Source organism: Lactuca serriola, chromosome 8 (genome assembly GCF_051521515.1).
Source record: "Lactuca serriola cultivar US96UC23 chromosome 8, Lser_US96UC23_V15, whole genome shotgun sequence".
NCBI lineage: Eukaryota > Viridiplantae > Streptophyta > Magnoliopsida > Asterales > Asteraceae > Lactuca > Lactuca serriola.
Genome location: NC_136415.1, coordinates 218,608,915 through 218,627,043, shown reverse-complemented (window position 1 = coordinate 218,627,043; position 18,129 = coordinate 218,608,915). Strand labels below are relative to the sequence as shown.

General features: G+C 36.5%; 1 protein-coding gene across 1 annotated transcript; it reads right to left on the bottom strand.

Moving 5' to 3' along the window:
• Window positions 1-4,122: 4,122 nt before the first annotated feature.
• On the bottom strand, window positions 4,123-9,086 carry LOC145067875 (glutathione S-transferase T2-like). Its single transcript, XM_079014912.1, has 2 exons — window positions 8,943-9,086; window positions 4,123-4,893 (listed from the first exon to the last, which is right to left on the bottom strand). The coding sequence occupies exons 1-2, from the start codon at window positions 9,084-9,086 to the stop codon at window positions 4,123-4,125; spliced, it is 915 nt and encodes a 304-aa protein (XP_078871038.1).
• Window positions 9,087-18,129: the final 9,043 nt, after the last annotated feature.

The following is an 18,129-nucleotide window of genomic DNA, read 5'->3' as shown; positions in this document are numbered from 1 at the left end:
TAAAAATTTTTAATTTATTTTTTTCATTTCTTTATTACTTAATTTTTGTATTATTTTAGATGTAAAAAAAATGTGGATTGAAAAAAAACAATGCTAATTCTGTATACTAAACTCTAAACCCAAAATTACGCCAACTCAAGAAAGAGCTACGTTCGAGAAAGTATTAGGAGAGCGACGTGGCCACATTAGAGGCATTGGCCGCAAACCTTCTGGTCTCCCGCCGATTCCACAGCCTTCGCAACCATCACAACCACCATCACAACCATCACAGGTAAAATAGCAATCTACTTTAGCATCGTAAAATGCATGTTGATTTGGTAGTTTTGGTTTTGTGGTGGTTATTTGCTAAAAAGTTTGGTAATTTGGTTTTTGTCCCAAGTGCAAAATATAGCAATGTACTTTGGTTTTCTATCTTACTTTAAAAATAACAATGTATTTTGATAGTTTTTGTTTATGTTTGACGATCTAACTTATAAGTTTATATATATTGTTATTAATTATGTAGTTGGAAAATCTTCGTGCAATGCTCGCCGACCCGGCATGTAGGGATGAACTTTATTCGTTTTTTCAATCCCAAAATAATCAAGGAAACGATGGGAACGGCGATGAGGGTATGTAAGAATGGGTTTTATTTGCATATGTTGTCTCGTTTTGCTACTTAGTAGATTGTAAAAATTTTGTTGTTTTGCTACTCGGATAGTATGACTTTTGATATTTAATTGTATTTTGGATGTTTGTTTGTAATATGATGTTTGTTTGACACTATTATGTTTGATATTTAATAGGATGTTTGTTTTGTAATTAGCGTCGACACTATTGGTTTTGATATTTAATCGAATATTGTTATTACCGGCGACACTTTTACCTGCGATATTATCACCGGCAACACTTTTACCTGCGATATTATCACCGGCAACGAAAATCATTATTTAAAAAAAAAATTGAAAACAAATTACCGGTGACACTTTTACCGGCGACATAGCTCATTACCGGCGACCATTTTGCCGGCGACCCTTTTACCGGCGACAATTGTCATTCCCGGCGACAACATTATTAGCGGCGACACTTCTCATTAGCGGCGACATACTAATAGCGGCGACTATTATCATTAGCGGCGACAAACTGATCAATAGCGACGAGGCAGTAGCGGCGACTTATTACCGGTGACGCGTCGCCGCTATTATCATTACCGGCGACTTTTGTCGCCGGTAATGGCTTTTTTCCTTGTGGTGTTAAGCTTTTAAATTTTTATATATATTATGCATGTTTGATTATAATTTCGTTAAATAATTACCTAGTCATGCTTTTTTTTTTGTTTTACACTTTATTCATATGCACTTTAATTAACAGATAACTTGTTTCATGTGTTTGAGTAAATTACACGAATGGTCCCTATGGTTTAGGGTAATTTATACGTTTGGCCTCTAACTTATTTTTTTAACTCAGAAGGTCCTTACTGTTTGTTTTTGTTACACGCTTGGTCCCTGTCTTACCTAAAAAAACTATTTTACCCTTGATTTTTTAAAATATTTAAATAAACACACCCCAACCCAACCTCCTCACCTAAAAAAAACTATGTGTTTATATCTTAACGACAAATGAAGACATGTGTTTATTATATTATGCTTTGTGACTTTTGTCTGACAAAACCTAACATGAGATTAACGGGTTTCAGTAGAATATTTTGATACATTTAAATAGATGGATTGACACGATGCAATACGAAAATTAAATGAGTTGCGTTAGAGTCAAAACTTTTAACTTGAAGATGATTCAAATATGACCCGTTTAATTATATATAATTTTTATAAATTTCATACTTTTAGAAACATATTATATCTTATAGACTTGTAGTGAGCCAAACTCAAAAATTAAAATTAAAATTAAAATTTTCAAAGTGACTTAATTTTATTCTTCACAATCTATCCATTGACTCCCTAACTCTAATTCTTTCCATTTTGCTTTGACAAAATTGCAAAAATAGTCCATGTGGTATGCATTTTTTTTGGGGTTTTAGTCTAAATCATGACTTTTTTGGATTGGTGGTCCTTTTGACCTAGTTTCCTTGCATTTTTGGTCCCGTATAAAACTGAAAAGACTAAAATGCCCTTCTGATACATTTTTATGGTTTTTGCTATTTAATTTAAAGTTTATTTAATAAAAAATATGGGGCCCGCCTCTTTCTCTCTCTCTCTCTTGTGTTCCTCAATGTATCTACCAGTTTTACAAGTCACGATTATGGGATACAAGACCCATTTCCTTCGATCTCGACTGACATAAGAATAAGGGAAGCAATCAACAAAAAAAAAAGTGGTGGTTGATCAATACCTCCTGCATTAAGGGTGACTGGGGGTGTTCCAAATGGTAGTAAGGGTTTCTCGGTGGTCACGATAGCAACACCACCCTCATGGTGGTGGTGGTTTTTGGCAGCTACAAACGATCAAAAGCAAGGAAGGCAGAGTACCGACAAGAGTGGTGGTTGTGGAGTTCTGAATTCACAACAGCAGTCGTGGTGTCGGAGCTCCACAGTAGCAGCGACAGTGGGCGATGATGTGAGCTTCGTTGCTTCTATTTCTTGTTCCGACGAGTCTGATGAGGATGGAGGGGAACAAAGATGGGTACGGCGGAGGGAAAAAGTAGCGGTGGCGACGAGATTTTTTTGTGGAGGAAAGAGCCCCGACGGCAGTAGTGGGTGGCGACCTTGCTGCCTGGTTTCTCTTCTGCTGGTAACGAATGAGAGGGATAGGAGGGAGTGGGTCGGTGGTGATAAAAAACAACAACAACCTAGTGGTGACGGTGATCTGCTGGTGAAGAAGAGGGGAAAAGGTAGTAACGGACGGAGAAGGAAGTAGGTTTGGGTGTGTTTGGTTGATGAAATAGCGGTTGTGCGGTGCTCCTTAGCGGTGTTTGGTGACCACCGTACAACAATGACAATGGAGGAGTAATTGATTTTCAGAGAGAGAGAAAGAGAGAGAAAGAGAGAGAGAGAGAGAGAGAGAGAGAGAGAGAGAGAGAGAGAAAGAGAGGACATGTGGGCCCAATTTTATATTTAATAATAATAATATTTTTAAAAAGTGAAAGAAAAATAAAAATTAAATTCATTAAGGGTATAATAGTCTTTTTAGTTTGGACAGCGACCAAAAATGAAAGGAAACTGGCTCAAAATGACCACCAATCCAAAAAAGTCGTGATTTTGACTAAAACCCCCAAAAAATGCATACCGCAAGGACCATTTTTGTAATTTTGTCTTTTGCTTTTTAAATTTACTATGAATTTTATCATTCCATCTCTCAATTCTAGTTTTTCTTTTTCTTTTTTTCTTTTTTTTTGTTAAAAATATATAAAAACAAATAACTACTAGTGATTTGGTCAAGATTATGCTTCTCATACCTATCCATTTCTTTTTCACTCGGATAGTCTCATTGGTTTATTTATATATCGATTTAATGACCAATATACCTTATTATAATATGTAAATTTTCAAACAAATTTTTTATTTTTGTAAATCACATAATTCTCGTAAAACACAATTCACAACTCTCCAAAATGAAAATTTATCAAAAACACATGTTCATAAATTGTGTAAACACAATTCAGGATCCTCAAAACAAACTTCGTCTCGTGTGTACAATCTAGCTGGCACCTTCCCGTGATCCTGAGAAGTAGCTGAAACAGATAACACATAACACAGTAAGCACGAAGCTTACTGAGTTCTCTAAAGTATCACAAACATCTCATTAGCCTCTCATGGATATACTTATATAGGACCCTCCGGTCAAAGTGTCTCAGTGGGATCCTCCGGTCCCACAACTCGGATGAACTCTCCGGTCATAAGATCGGAAGGAGTGGGAGGGAAGATTCTCTTACTTTTTGTGGGTCATACCCTCATTTCCCTCACCTAAAACCCAAGGAATGGGTGGAAAGCCCTTCCCTCACTTTTTCTATTAAATAAAATAATTTTTTTGTTATGAATTATAATTTTTAAATTAATACTAAACATAAATTTTAATTAAAAATAAAAAGAATTTCATTAATTAAAATAAAACTTACATTAAACCTAAAATTTAAAAAAGTAGAAAATTAAAAAAAAAAAAAACAAAAAAAAACACACACACACACAAACTAAAAATCAAACAAACCAACAACGACATACGGAAAATATTTTTTCATAATTTTTTCCCTCTTCTTCATCACGAGCTTGAGAGACGATCCCGAGAAATGATCGACGTTTTCCATTAAAAATTTCATGTCCTCCATTTCTTGTCTCTCCGCCCGCTCCTTTTTCCTTGTTTCTTCTTTTTCTTTGTTGAAAGTCAAACGTTCGGAGAAATTTAGATTATATCGATCAAACGACGATGTTATCTTTCGCATTTCGTCAATGTCCACACTGAAATTAGATGCACTCGAAGAAGTCCCTTTTTCCTTTCTCTTCGTTTTGTCCCTACCTATTGGGCGGACAATTTCTTCTAGCTCGTGTTCGTCGTCCTGATTTAAATCTAGACCGACCCAAGCATCGGAGGAGGTTGTGTAACCACTAGAACCTGTTTTCTTTCGCTTTGATTCCTGGACTCCAAAAATAAAATCTGGCTCATATTTTTTCCACCTAGGACTTCGGACCAATAATTTCCAACAATAGTGCCACTTGAATGGTTTTCCGACTTCCTCAAGGTAAAACTGCAACGCTTCTTGAAGTATTTCTTCGTCACCTTGGCCACTTTTTCGTTGGGTTTTTAGGTTGTTGTAAAACTCGTTTATTTTTGAAACCCCCTTTGCTATTTCTCGAAACTTCGAATTAAGTTGATGTTTCGTACGGTAGTTGTCACATTTTCCTAGCTCCTCTCGAAATCGTTCTAAAATGCGAAACCAAAAATGGTCTCCCGATTGTGGGTTTCCCTGAATCAAATCTTTAGAATATCAACCCCAGCTTTGACCAAAACTAGCTCTTCGTGTGGAACCCATGTGTGTCGGCTTTTGTCTTCCCGGCTGTGCGACACCCTCGTGCGCTTGTTTTTTCCCTTTACGTCTTTGTGGTGTTGGTGTTGGTTGAGTTTCGGGAACCATGTCTTCTTCTTCCGTGTCATCTAATTCATCGACAAGTTGGTGTTGTTGTTGTGTTTGGGTTTGAGTTTCAGTTTGAGTTTGGGGTTGAGGTTGATTTGGCAATTATTGATCCGGAAACACAACAAAGTTTGAAAACATTTGCGACGGAACATTTGGAACTTGCATCTAGTAATATTGGCCAACATTTTGGTATTGGAATTGTAGTGAAGATTGAATGGGAGCATCGAGTTGGAGGCGGTAAACTCCTTGCGGGGATGAATCGAAAACAAAAATGTTTTGAGGAGGGATGTTTATCCTCGAACCATGGCTTTTTTTCCTTCGATCGGAAGTTGGGTTTGATTGTTGGGATTCATTTTTTTTTGTTGATATAAAGTAGAGAGAATAGAGGGTAGTGTGATGTTTGATGTTATATGTATGTATTTATAGGAGTGGAAAAAGGATAAAAAGACAAAAAAACCACAATTAGCCGTTACAACCAAAAAAAATTACATTTTTACCGTTGATTAACGGTTCTTTTTCAAAAAAAAAATTCCCAGCCAATCGCAACAAGAGAGAGAGAGAGAGAGCGGGAGAGGATCCCTTCTCCATTTCCCGCACAACGCTTCCTCGCACCGACGGTGCGGTGTTCCGCCGGGCGGGAAGCTTCCCGATGTCGTACCCCGCGCCCGCTCCGTATGGCCTAACTCAGTAAGCTTAGAATAACACACAACATAAATCACAAAGACATAATGCAAGATATCTCAATACTCAATGTAAGCACATAAGACCCTCTAGTCACACAAAGATTACCACTCTAGGTAAGTACAGTGAGATGACTCACCTCATAAGCAAGTAAGCAAATAAACCTCGTACACGAGTCACTGATCTAGCCTCCGCCTAACACATATGATAATTATCTCTAATTAACACTCAGATCACAACTCTAAATAAACCAAAATGTTATTTTCTCTTTTTAACTCTTAGGATGGGTTAAAGACCATTTTACCCTCCATGGTCCCCATAATCCCTGTCTTGACCAAACCCTAAAGTCAACAGAAGTCAACACTCGAGTCAACAGTCCATGTTGACCCGACTCGTCGTATGCATCTATGTGACTCGTCAAGTCCCCTTGTTTCCTTAGAAATGTAGCGAAAATCCAACTTAACTCGTCGTGTTGTCTCATCAACTTGCCGAGTTACTCATGTCCAAACTCCTCGGGGAAAACCCTAGCCGACTCGTCGAGTCAGCTCATCAACTCGGCGAGTCCATTCAGTCTATGTTCTCATTCAGATGTTTTAAGGCAGATCTACAACCCCGAACTCTAGATGAGGCTGAGATACCATGTAAAGCTATAATGTTTACGTCCATGCATGACACTTAGGGATTGAAATGCCAAAACAAATCCCATTTAGGGTTTTAACTATAACAGTTCTTCTATAGCTGAGTAAAGCTGGGACAACACATAGATCAAACCCAATAACCCGAGAAGCACCACCAAAAATTCTCATATTATATAACAATCTCCCTTCCAAGACACTCGAACCTAATTAGGAACTCCTAATCCCAAAGCAAGACGGACCCCTCTACCGCTGCGTACCAGTTCTGTCTCTCCTGAACCTGGAAACTTTAGCGGGCTGTCTCCCTGCTAGACCGTCCATACAATATATCATCATGTTACACGCTCATTGAATAATAGGCCCCGGTAACACACTGCCAACTCTGATTTTCCTTGTTGCTACTGATGGAACAAATCGTTGACCAATATTTGGCTATCAATCACTCATGTCAGATATACCAGTCGATCCAGATCCTAGCTCAAAAGGAACAGAAAAGTCACATCTCACCAGGGAACCACCACTAGTACTGCTTTCAGAACCCATATGGAAAATGAACCTCAATGCTCGGTCCTCAGACACAATAAAATGATCACGCCCGCCCGAAACTATCCTCTGACATCTATACTCGTAAGCCCTAGCTTCCTCTCGAATACCCTTCGAACACAGAGCACAAGGTCAGCTCCCAACCTAACATTGGAACCCCCAACGGCTATCCATTGCACACCAAATAATCTATCTTTATAGACTTCCTTCTCACAATAGCTATCTTTTCCCATCATGTGACACACCAGTCACGAAGTTCGCTTTATCTCAAGTGAATACGACGACCCCATTTGAAGTCGCTTCACCTCCGAACTCTGTCATCTACCACTCACTAGTTCCATGCGTCTCGTGGTCCTTCCCAAACCAATGAACTGACCCACTCAGGTCTAAGACATCAGATGGAACCCATTACCTTTCAAATGAAACCCATCCGAAAATCCGGAATCTCGTCCTTCCTATTCATTTCACAAATAGAACCAAACTCAAGTTCGGGAGTCTGATTTAACAGAAGAATTGGAATCACTCATCTCCAATCTGATACTCAACTCATGCCCCATTATCCATAAATCTATACGTACACCACTTCTCCAATCGGGATGTGACGATTCCCGACCATCACGGAGACCCTAGTCTCGCCCCTAGTCCAACCTCCAATTTCCAAAGACTTAATTGGTAAGACTACCTAAGCTTAAGAACTCCTCTGCGTTATGCTTAATTGGTCAATACTACGGCTCCCCAATATTATACAACACCCTCTCACTGATTAACAAGTGCTACGGCTCCCCGCAGTCTTAATATACTCTCTTTCTCTCTCGCTGACCCACGAATGCTACGGCTCCCCGCAGTCTTACGATACTCTCTCTGAATCGTGAATGCTACGGCTTCCTACAGGCTTATGACATTCTCTTACTGACTCGTGAATGCTACAGCTCCCCGCAAGCTTATGACACTCTTTCACTGACTCGTGAATGGTACGGCTCCTCGTAGGCTTATGACGCTCTCTCACTGACTCGTGAATGGTACGACTTCTCGCAGGCTTATGACACTCTCTCACTGACTCGTGAAAGCTACGACTCCCCGCAGTTTCAAAATACTCTCTCACTCACCATGGGCTTACCCCAAGGTTTTTCCCTGACAGTCCCAAGTGATTACTCCCACTCGGATCCACTCGCTCTATTATCACTCCACAATCACATCCTCGAGTCATCATCCCACTGAGTTCACTAACTCATGCTCCACGGTCCAATCATAGATAGGTACACACACCGACCCAGATTAAGCATCACTACTCTTAACGACAATCGTCACAACAAAACACTTTCTCTCGCTTCAATTCACATTTTTAGATAATCTCTCGATGAAAATTAACTGAAGGGCTCCCATTGGAACAATAGTCACTTGGTACTCCACTTTCCCCCTCATAAACTCAAGTCTCAAAATAATACAAAATTTTTGGGCATCATACTCGGATACCTCGGTACACCATCATAGAATCTCACGATGTCTTGCCTCAACCACTAATCTTCCACTCACGGTGTTATACTCAGAAACCGTAGTACACCCTCTCATAATCTCACAATGTCTTACCTTAAACAATGATCTTCCACTCATGGCATCATACTCGGATACTGCAATACACTCTCTCAGGATCTCACAATGTCTTTCCTCAACCACTGATATTCCACTTGCACAACTTGTAACCTCAAAATACTCCAACTCACAATTTGAGACACGGAGGAATCATCAATGACTAAGAACGCGTTGACGACAAACTGAAACCCCATCCTCTACCGCTCAGATTAAATATTAATTAATAATACGATTTCTAATTAATATATTATTTCCATAACATATTATTAAATCATTTATTTAAATTCATTAACCAAATCAATAAAATTTTCCTCTTCCTCTATTAATCACCCATGTCCAGTTGCAAGTGTGAAGGCAACCCAAAAGACCATGCCATTATCAATTCAAGTACATACCAACTATAGTTATAGGCTTAGACACCTAATCCAATACTATCTTTTTTTTTTCAGCTCCTAAATCGTTCATCATAAACTCATTCTCCAGAAGCTTCTTCAAGTTAAATTTCCCAGCATCAACATCACTAGACACTTCTTCCCTACTTTGAACAAGGGATTCCTCACGTCTATGTTGTTCCATGCCACCCTACTATCCCTCATTTATCATAAACTGTGTGGGGTTTCTATTTCAAACTCCACATTTTGGCTAGCATCCTGATCGTTCCCTGCATCACTTGTACCACCTCCTTTCTGGTTACATATAGCAGATTCAAAGGTCACATCTCTGCTAATACCAAATTTTGGAGTTTGTTCTTCGGTACAACACAAAGAGTGACCTTTCCCACCAGATGCGTATTCTAGAAATATACACTTCATTTCCCTGTGCTCCAGTTTACAATCATTCACATGAGCATAAGCAGAGCATCCAAACATTCGTAAAAAGTGTTCTTAGAGGGTTTCCCAGACCATACCTCTTCAGGAGTCTTACAATAAATTACAGTTGATGGATGCATCTAGTGCTACTTACATTGAACCTCCTGCATCCACTAACCTACCTCCTCCTCCTCTTACCATTATTCCGAAAATGGCAGTCAATCTCACACCGACTCCTTTCGACTGAAACAAATTTTTAATCTGTCTTCCATCGATGACATCTCTTCCATTCTATAGTTCACTGCTCAAGCCATGTTTGACCCTATTAGCGCTCTACCATTGACTCTGAAATGTATTCCCTCAACTCCAATTGCTTGTGGGATCTCATCCTTAAGCCCTCTAATGTCATCATAGTTTGCTGTCATTGGCTATACATACACAAATTCGACATTAAAGGGCGCCTTGATCGTTACAAAGGTTGTCTTATTGCTCAAGGATTCTCTTAGCAACCTATTTTGGATTTCGATGACACGTCCACTCATGTTGTCAATCTAAACACCATTTGCATTATTCCTAGTATCTACATACATTTCTTGCCATTGGCTCATCCATCAACTCGATCTCAAGAACGGCTTCCTACATGGTGATCTTACTAAAATTGTTTATATTCGTCAACCCTTAGCTATGTTAATAATAATTTTCATGATCATGTCTTCGGTTTGCACAATGCTCTCTAGGGACTTAAGCAAGACCCTCATGCGTAATTTAGGTATTTTAAATCAATAAGAAAGAATATTATAACCGAATGGATTTCTATTATGTGTAAGGAATTTTAAGTACGTTGCTATTCTCAGTTTAGAACTAGGGATGTTCTATTATTGGTGAGGAATTAAAAGTACAAAGCTATTGTGGGTAAAAAGATGAAATTACATTGTAATATAAAAACTAAAGTAGGTTCCCTATATTGGTAAAAAAAAAATAGTAAAATCTGGTGCTATTTCAGACAACAATTAAAATTCTCCCCAATAAAATTCATGGTTTCAACATGCCTTTTCTCCCTTAATTGCATAATTCCAGGACCAGAACTCAAATGGTAATGAATTTTAGTTTAAAAACCATATCAAAATCATTAATTAATCCCTAACCTTTTTAGGGTCTCTCAACTATTTCCAGACAATATACTTCTTGCAATGTACATCTTCCATGATACTGATTTGTGATTATATATGCCTTCTATAGCACATGTGTTTACTTTCATTTACATGCTCCTCCACCTTTCAAACCATCACCACCACTCAAATTCATCAGTTTCTATGTTGATCAAGGGTGTTTGTTTTCATTCCATCACCGAAAGGAATGGAAATTACAATATATCTGATTTTTGATCTTCTAGTTCTTAATGAAACGAACCTTTTCATGATTATATATAATTTGAATTACAATGTTATATTTTAAAAGTAACCGTATTCAAAATCGTATGGATTTGTTAGGTTTGGTGATGAAAAAGAAAGAACAAGGGATGTGACTAAAATAAATGGCATGTATTGTTTAATCAGACACACTCAAATTGGTGTTGCAACCCTTAGAAAGGCACCTACTTAACAACAATATAGGCATCTTATCTTGGACTGCCAACCAAGTGAGGCTCTGTGTTCAGAAACATTGCTAACATGGCCCCCCTTATGATACGATGATCTTTAAACTCTACTTTTAACTAATTACTTTTTATTGTTAGAAAATATAGAAAATCTATAAGTATATTTTATTCATCTAATTAACTAATCAGGATGTAAGGCTAAGAGTATTGGTAAAGGTAAATTTAGTTGGCCTTCAGATGTTTTTATAAAGGTCAATTCAAGAATAGTTATGTGAATAGTGTGCGAAGAAACATACATGGTAAATAGGCATAATTTGCGGACAATACACGTTTTTTTATCTATTAAAATAACAGTTTACGTAGTTAGTGAGAAGTCATATTTGCAACACGTTGGAACTGTAACACAATAAGAAAATAAAATTGACAACTTTTTTTCAAATTAATGGGTAACAAGTTTAAAAAAAAAAAAGGACAAATGGGGCTGTTTGGCAGGATCTGAATTTTTAAGATCTGAACTTTTAAGAGGTCTGAATTTCTAAGAGGGTCTGAATGTTTAAGATCTGAACTGTTAATATGTTGTTTGGTTGGAACCTTGGAATTGCTATGTTGAATGATAAAAATGACTATTTTACCCTTCTATTTAAAAATAATAATAAATACCATATAAAACTATCCAAATTTTGAGAAATCCACATTTACATGTAATCATTTTACCAACATTTAAACCACTCTATATTATCACAACTTTAAAATACAAATTCAACAAACATGTCAACAATAAAAACATCATATTACAACAAGAAACAAAAAAGCAAATTCATATTATTAAAATTAATTCCCAAGTAATACAAATTGAGTTATTACAGCCACATCTTCACCATTAACACCCGACATCCCATTACCCTCTTCATCACACACACAACCATCATCCCTGCCTCACACAATCATTATCATACACCATCACCGAGCACACGCTCAATACCTTCATCATTAATAAATGAAAAAACTATTATAGGGATATTAATCTGGGATACATGTTGACAATACAAAATATCATTTGAGAGTTAACCAATTTACATTCAATATTATACAATGTTATGCCACTTTTGGATTTTTTGGAAACATTTGCCAATTTTCATAATTCATAAGCATAACTCATAAAAGAATTCCTTTTCAAATATTACTCATGGTGATAAAGTCTGATAAGCTCAAACCTGGGTAATCTTTGAAAAGGAACTTGGATTGTCGGAGTTGAAGAAGGTGCTGTTGCAGGCGTCGGAGGAGAAGGCGGCGGCGGCGGAGGCGGTGGTGTTGGGGTACGGCGGCGTCGTCACAGGCGATCGATTATTGGAGATCGGTGAGGGAGAAGAAGCGGTTGAGAAGGAGGAGAAGGGGGCAAGAAAGAGAGTATGTGTTTTGGGGTAAGGGCATAGCGGGTCTTTTATTTTTTCAGATGGAGTTTCAAATCTGATTCGATAAGTGATAAAATTCAGATTCAGACGAAAATTTAAGAGGTAAACAAACGGTCTGAATCCTACCCCTTATTAAGAGGTATTAAGATACAAACAAAGAGGCCCAAAAAGGGTTTGTCATTAGCAACCTTATCTTGGTTGTACTTTAATCTTGTAGCATTTAATACGAAATTAAAAAAGAACCTGTTAAATTCCATTTATGACCTTTATTAAGTTAAAGAAAAAGATACATTGACACAGTATCAAAACCAGGGTGGCACGATTGATTTAGCATCTATCTGTGGAAGCAGTAACATTTGAAGGAGCAAATATAGCAAGTTATAGTCAATCAAAGTCAACTCCTCCATATATTTTCCAAAAAACTTAAATTGAAGACAACGACTCTAATAAAATTAGAACACATAACAGATCAACTAAAATATAAGAATATTATAAAAATATACCATTATATTTTGATCGATGTTGAAGTTCAAACACTTTTATTAATTTTCCTTTTCAATAAACCATTGGTGGCACTAGTGAATGGCAACGCTTTTCTATGATTTAAATTCATTTTTAAAAGGTAAGGGATGTAAAAGAAAAAAAAGATTGAATAAATGCTAATGGAATTAAAGCTATTTCTGCATTCCATTTATCAACGAATGATATTATTCATCAATAAGAGAACTAATAGTTAACAATTAAAAACTAAGAAATGTATTTCAAAAGTATATAGTTACATAAACCTCATTGGGATATTAGTTAATATAGAAGCAATGAGAAATATAATAGTGAATAATTGAGGTTGGATTAATTACCTAATCAAATAACCTACTCTCCATGTCAAATATAATATCATCAGTTGAAAGAAAAAAAGTCACCAATACATAGAAACTCAAACTTTAACCATTTGAAACTCGGAGTCTCAAACCATTTAAGTCACATTACATATATAGAAACAACATTAACATCAAATTCACAAAACCACATTTCGATTTAAAATAACAAATACCAATGAAAGAACTATGTCGAGTAAGCATCAAGAATGTTTGCCTATCTCACTCTAGGGAAACCAATGTAGATATATGTCGAAATATTAATAGGAAAGCAATATCAATAAATATCTGCAAAAAATGTCTTTTGGATGACTCAAATATAACCACAATACTGACGACGCACAGTTTATATGACTAAGTCCAGTCCGATGTCATTGGCCGCATACCAATAACACCAGACTGGGGGACTTGATGATATATGATCCATTACCATGACCCAGACTGCTCTAGCGCGCCAGCCTGGCCTACGCGCTCCTGTCAACCCTGCATGACGTTCCCTTGCCAGCCTTGTTTGGCGCTCCCTTGTCAGCCTTGCTGGGGACTCTCCCGTCAGCCCCGTTCAGCGTCTCTGGGCGGCCTCACCCAGCTCCTTGCTAGTTGGGCTTGAATTGGGCTGGCCCAAGGCCTGCCCTAATTCCCCTTGACCTAATTGTCCCCTATATAATGAACAATACCTCCTCCATGGAGGGGGATCTTCCCTTTGGCTCAGCCGCCACACTATACTCCGGCCTGGTGGCTCAGCCGCCACCCCCCGCCGTCAGCCACCATACACTACCACCAGTACCAAGATGGTTCTCTCCAGCTTTAGAGGACCATCTCAGATCTATCAATCGATCTAACCTGATCGTCGGAGTCCGCTCCCGAGGCACAGTCACTGGGGTGGCTCTAACGCATCTCTCTGATTGTGACTAGCAGATCTCCGCCGCAGCAGAAGACCAGAAGACTCGCTGTAGGTCGATGTCGCATCAAATACCAATCTCTATTAGAGAACACTTTCAATCAACCCTAATTCTATAATGATAGCTATATTGTGCTCTCTAATGGATTAAATTGCATTGTTTTTAGGGAATGGTAGAAGTCTCTACTCTCTTCCTGAAGCCTACATTTTATTACCGTCAGATGAATGTCCCCATCCATCAATTGTGTAAAATCGATAATAATAAAAACTGACAGAGAAAATTTTAATCGATAGGTAAGGAAATTACCAGTTTTCTCAACCCTAAAACCTCCATTTTATGGCCATGAGATTAAATGTCACTATCCATCAATTGTGTAAAATTGATTTAAAAAAAAAAAAGACTGAAAGATTCAATCGTTTTTTGTTTTCAATCCAAAAGTGAAAGCCTATGTTTTGAAATTTGATTTTTTTAGAGAGAAATAGAGAAAATGAGAATTGAGAATTTAATGAAGTGTTAACTGTTTTGAAGAATTCCGAGGAGAAAGAGAAATTTCTTGCCATCTATGTTTGGGTTCTTTTTGGGGAGGAACCAATACGCTCTTTTAGGCATTTTTCCGAGTTAGGAGGAAAAAGAAAATAAAACTTAAAATTTTCTTTTCCGTCGTTTTCTTCCTAAATCTGCTCAATTTAGGAAGGAAAATATGACTCTAAATTTTTTTTCTTACCCTCACATTCCTTCCATTAATGAAACTCAGGAACACGATTTTCCTTCGACACCCCTTACTTTCCCTCCGTATCCTCCCATTTCCCTCCATAAATAAAACTCGGGAACAATGCGTTAGAGTAGAGGAGAAATCAATACGACATTTTACAGGAGGCGGTGTGAATGGACTTTGATGACATAAGTGTTGTTCAAAGGTATGTTACGTGGCGAGAAAAGAAATCTATGCAGAAGAAAAAAAATGGGCTTTCATATATATATATATATATATATATATATATATATATATATATATATATATATTGAGTTAGGTTCAAATGTTTTCATTATCTATTGTGTGCCCGTATGATTGATTCTGGACCAATCATTTTAGTTATTTTAAGAAAGTAATTAATACCTATTATATCTTCAACATGTAATATGCATTAATTACTTTCTTAAAATAACTAAAATGATTGGTCCAGAATCAGTCATACGGGCACACAATAGATAGTGAAAACAAAATAACCTAATCCTATATATATATATATATATATATATATATATATATATATATATATATATATATATATATATATATATATATATATATATATATATATATATTGACTATATTTACTCGTTTACGGTAATTTCGTGTAGATTTGTTCTAGTAACATGGTATTTCAGAGCATTGTTAACACCGCATCAAATGCCTTGCAACCACGATTGAAGTCCTGTAAAAAAATTCATGAGCGAAAAGAAAACCGAAATGATATAAATTAATTTTCGGATTTTGACAGCATTACACGACTTTTTTCAAGTGACTAGACGGTGGGGAAAACCTTATCCGATTTGGCTGAAAATTTAGGGGTGTCTTCAGAACTCTGTAGTGTTCAATCTCATGAAAAATGAACTAATTCGGACAAGTTTTGATGCACCTTTTTGCGCCACGAACAGATGGATAGAAAGCTGCCAGCATTATATTTGGCAGCCCAATATAAGAGTCCAATTTGCAGCCCGTTTACAGAATTCAGCTGCCCAATATAAAGAACTCAGCAGCCCATTACAATTAAGTCAATATAAGAGTAGGGCATTGAGTGGCTTACATCAAGTAGAAGAAAGAAAGGTGTATCACATTCAAGTAGAAGAAAGAAAGGTGTATCACATTCACATTCTCATTGCACAGTATATAGACAGCGCCTCCTGGAGTCTCCTTTTTTTCTTTTCTTTTTTATTTTTCGAACATTAAACAAGGGAATTTTATCATTGATATTTATATTTATATCATGATTTGATTTTCATGTAATTAGTCATTTTATTTAGATTAAAATAAGTTAACTTATATATTATTATTTTGATTATGGATGTAGTTTTTGGAGTAAAAATGACAATTTCAAAAAGCTTTGGTTATCTCCATTTAACAATCAATATTGATATAATTTTCTATCATTTTTATTGTTATTATTAGTATGGGTAGTAAGTTTTCATTTCAAATATTTGGCGAATCTAAAGAACAATTAAAATGATTAGGAGTAATTTGGTATGAGTTTTATGATGTTTTATGAAAACACTTTTCAATAAAACATCTATTTATATTTATGTTCATATGTCTTTAATCATGAGTTTAGATATGTGCATGTTTAACTATTTGGTTAATTTCTTGATTACGTAATTGATTTTCAAATTAACAAACAATAAATGGTTCTTGTGATTGTTTTTCTTTCACACATTCATAAAAGTATTTTCTCAAATATGGTAGTGAAAACATTTTGATTCCTCTTAGATTTGATGACTTTTAAATCTTAATGCTATTTCATTAATTACATGATTCATGGAAATTCTCACTTTAGCTAATAAAATATGTTATGAGTTTCTCTAACCATTGTATTAACTAAAAAAAATTTAGGTGATCTCAAGCTTATTAGATTGTTATAACCAAATTAGGACCCGTCAAACTCATTGCACCACAAAATTATAATGATTAGCCAACTAGTTGAACTTGTGATTTATTGGAACGTTTTGTTTTAAATATTTTATATTTTCTTATTTTTTTATAAATTAGTTTTTATCGCATTTAACATTTCAAGAAAACCCCATATCATTATATACTTTTATTTTACAGAAACTGTATGCATAAAATTTAATTTGAGCCAATCTTTGTAGATTCGAACCCTATTACCGCTACTACAATACGTTTTGTATGTCGACGTATTTATGTTTTTATTTGGTGGTGTCGATAGCCATCACAATTTCTCACAGCTCTTTTGGTCTCTCTATCTCAAACCGCTTTTGCTCAGGAGATTTTCTCAAGTGCCAATAGGTCCACGTGTAATCCTTGTGGCACTCTAGCCACACTAAACCAAGCTCGCTGCAAATGGTGAGTCGGCTTCTAATCCCACTCTATATCGAAGCCTTATTGGAGCTTTATAATACCTGACATTCACTCATCCCGATATTGTCTATGTCGTCCAGTAGGTATGCCTTTTCGTGCATGACCCGCGTGCTCCACATTTCCATGCTCTTAAATGCGTCTTGAGGTATCTTGAGGGTACTCTTATGCATGGTCTTCATATTTGTGCGTCAATCGTTGATTGCTTGGTTGCTATTCTTATGTTGATTGGGTGGGTCGTCCTACTACTTTTTGGTTCACATCTGGGTTTTTTGTCAATCTTGGTAATAATCTCGTCTCATGGTCCTCCTAAAGTCAACACGTAGTGTCTCGTTCGAGTGTCGAAGCTGAGTATCCGGGTGTAGCCAATGTGATTGTTGCAACTGCATGGCTTCAGAACCTTCTTCTCGAGTTATCAACTTATCATGTCTGATATATCGTGCTATTGTTGTCTTTTGTGATTATGTTAGTTCCATGTATTCAGCATCCAACTCGGTTTAGCCCCAAAAAACAAGCATGTGGAAATTGATTTACTTTTTGTCAGGAGCGTGTTGTTATTGATCATATGTGTGTTTTGCATGTGCATCATCTTATCATTATGCAAATATTTTAACAAATGGCCTACCTACACAACTGTTTCGTGATTTTAGAAATAGTTTGAACATTCAGTCTCCCCAAATCAAACTACGGGGGTGTTTTAAATAGTTATATCTTTTGTTCATTTATGTCAATCTTGTTTAGTATAGGGATCCTTTGTGAAACTTGTATCTATATATATTGAATGCAATATAGGCAACCCTAATTAAGAGTTTTCCATAATATTCAACATAATTATTTAATTTTTTAAAAGATTATTAAATTTGTTCCCTTGTTCGTTGATAACTTCTAGAAATGGGTTCTTATTCGTACTTAAAATTATGTTAAAAAAATTTCTTC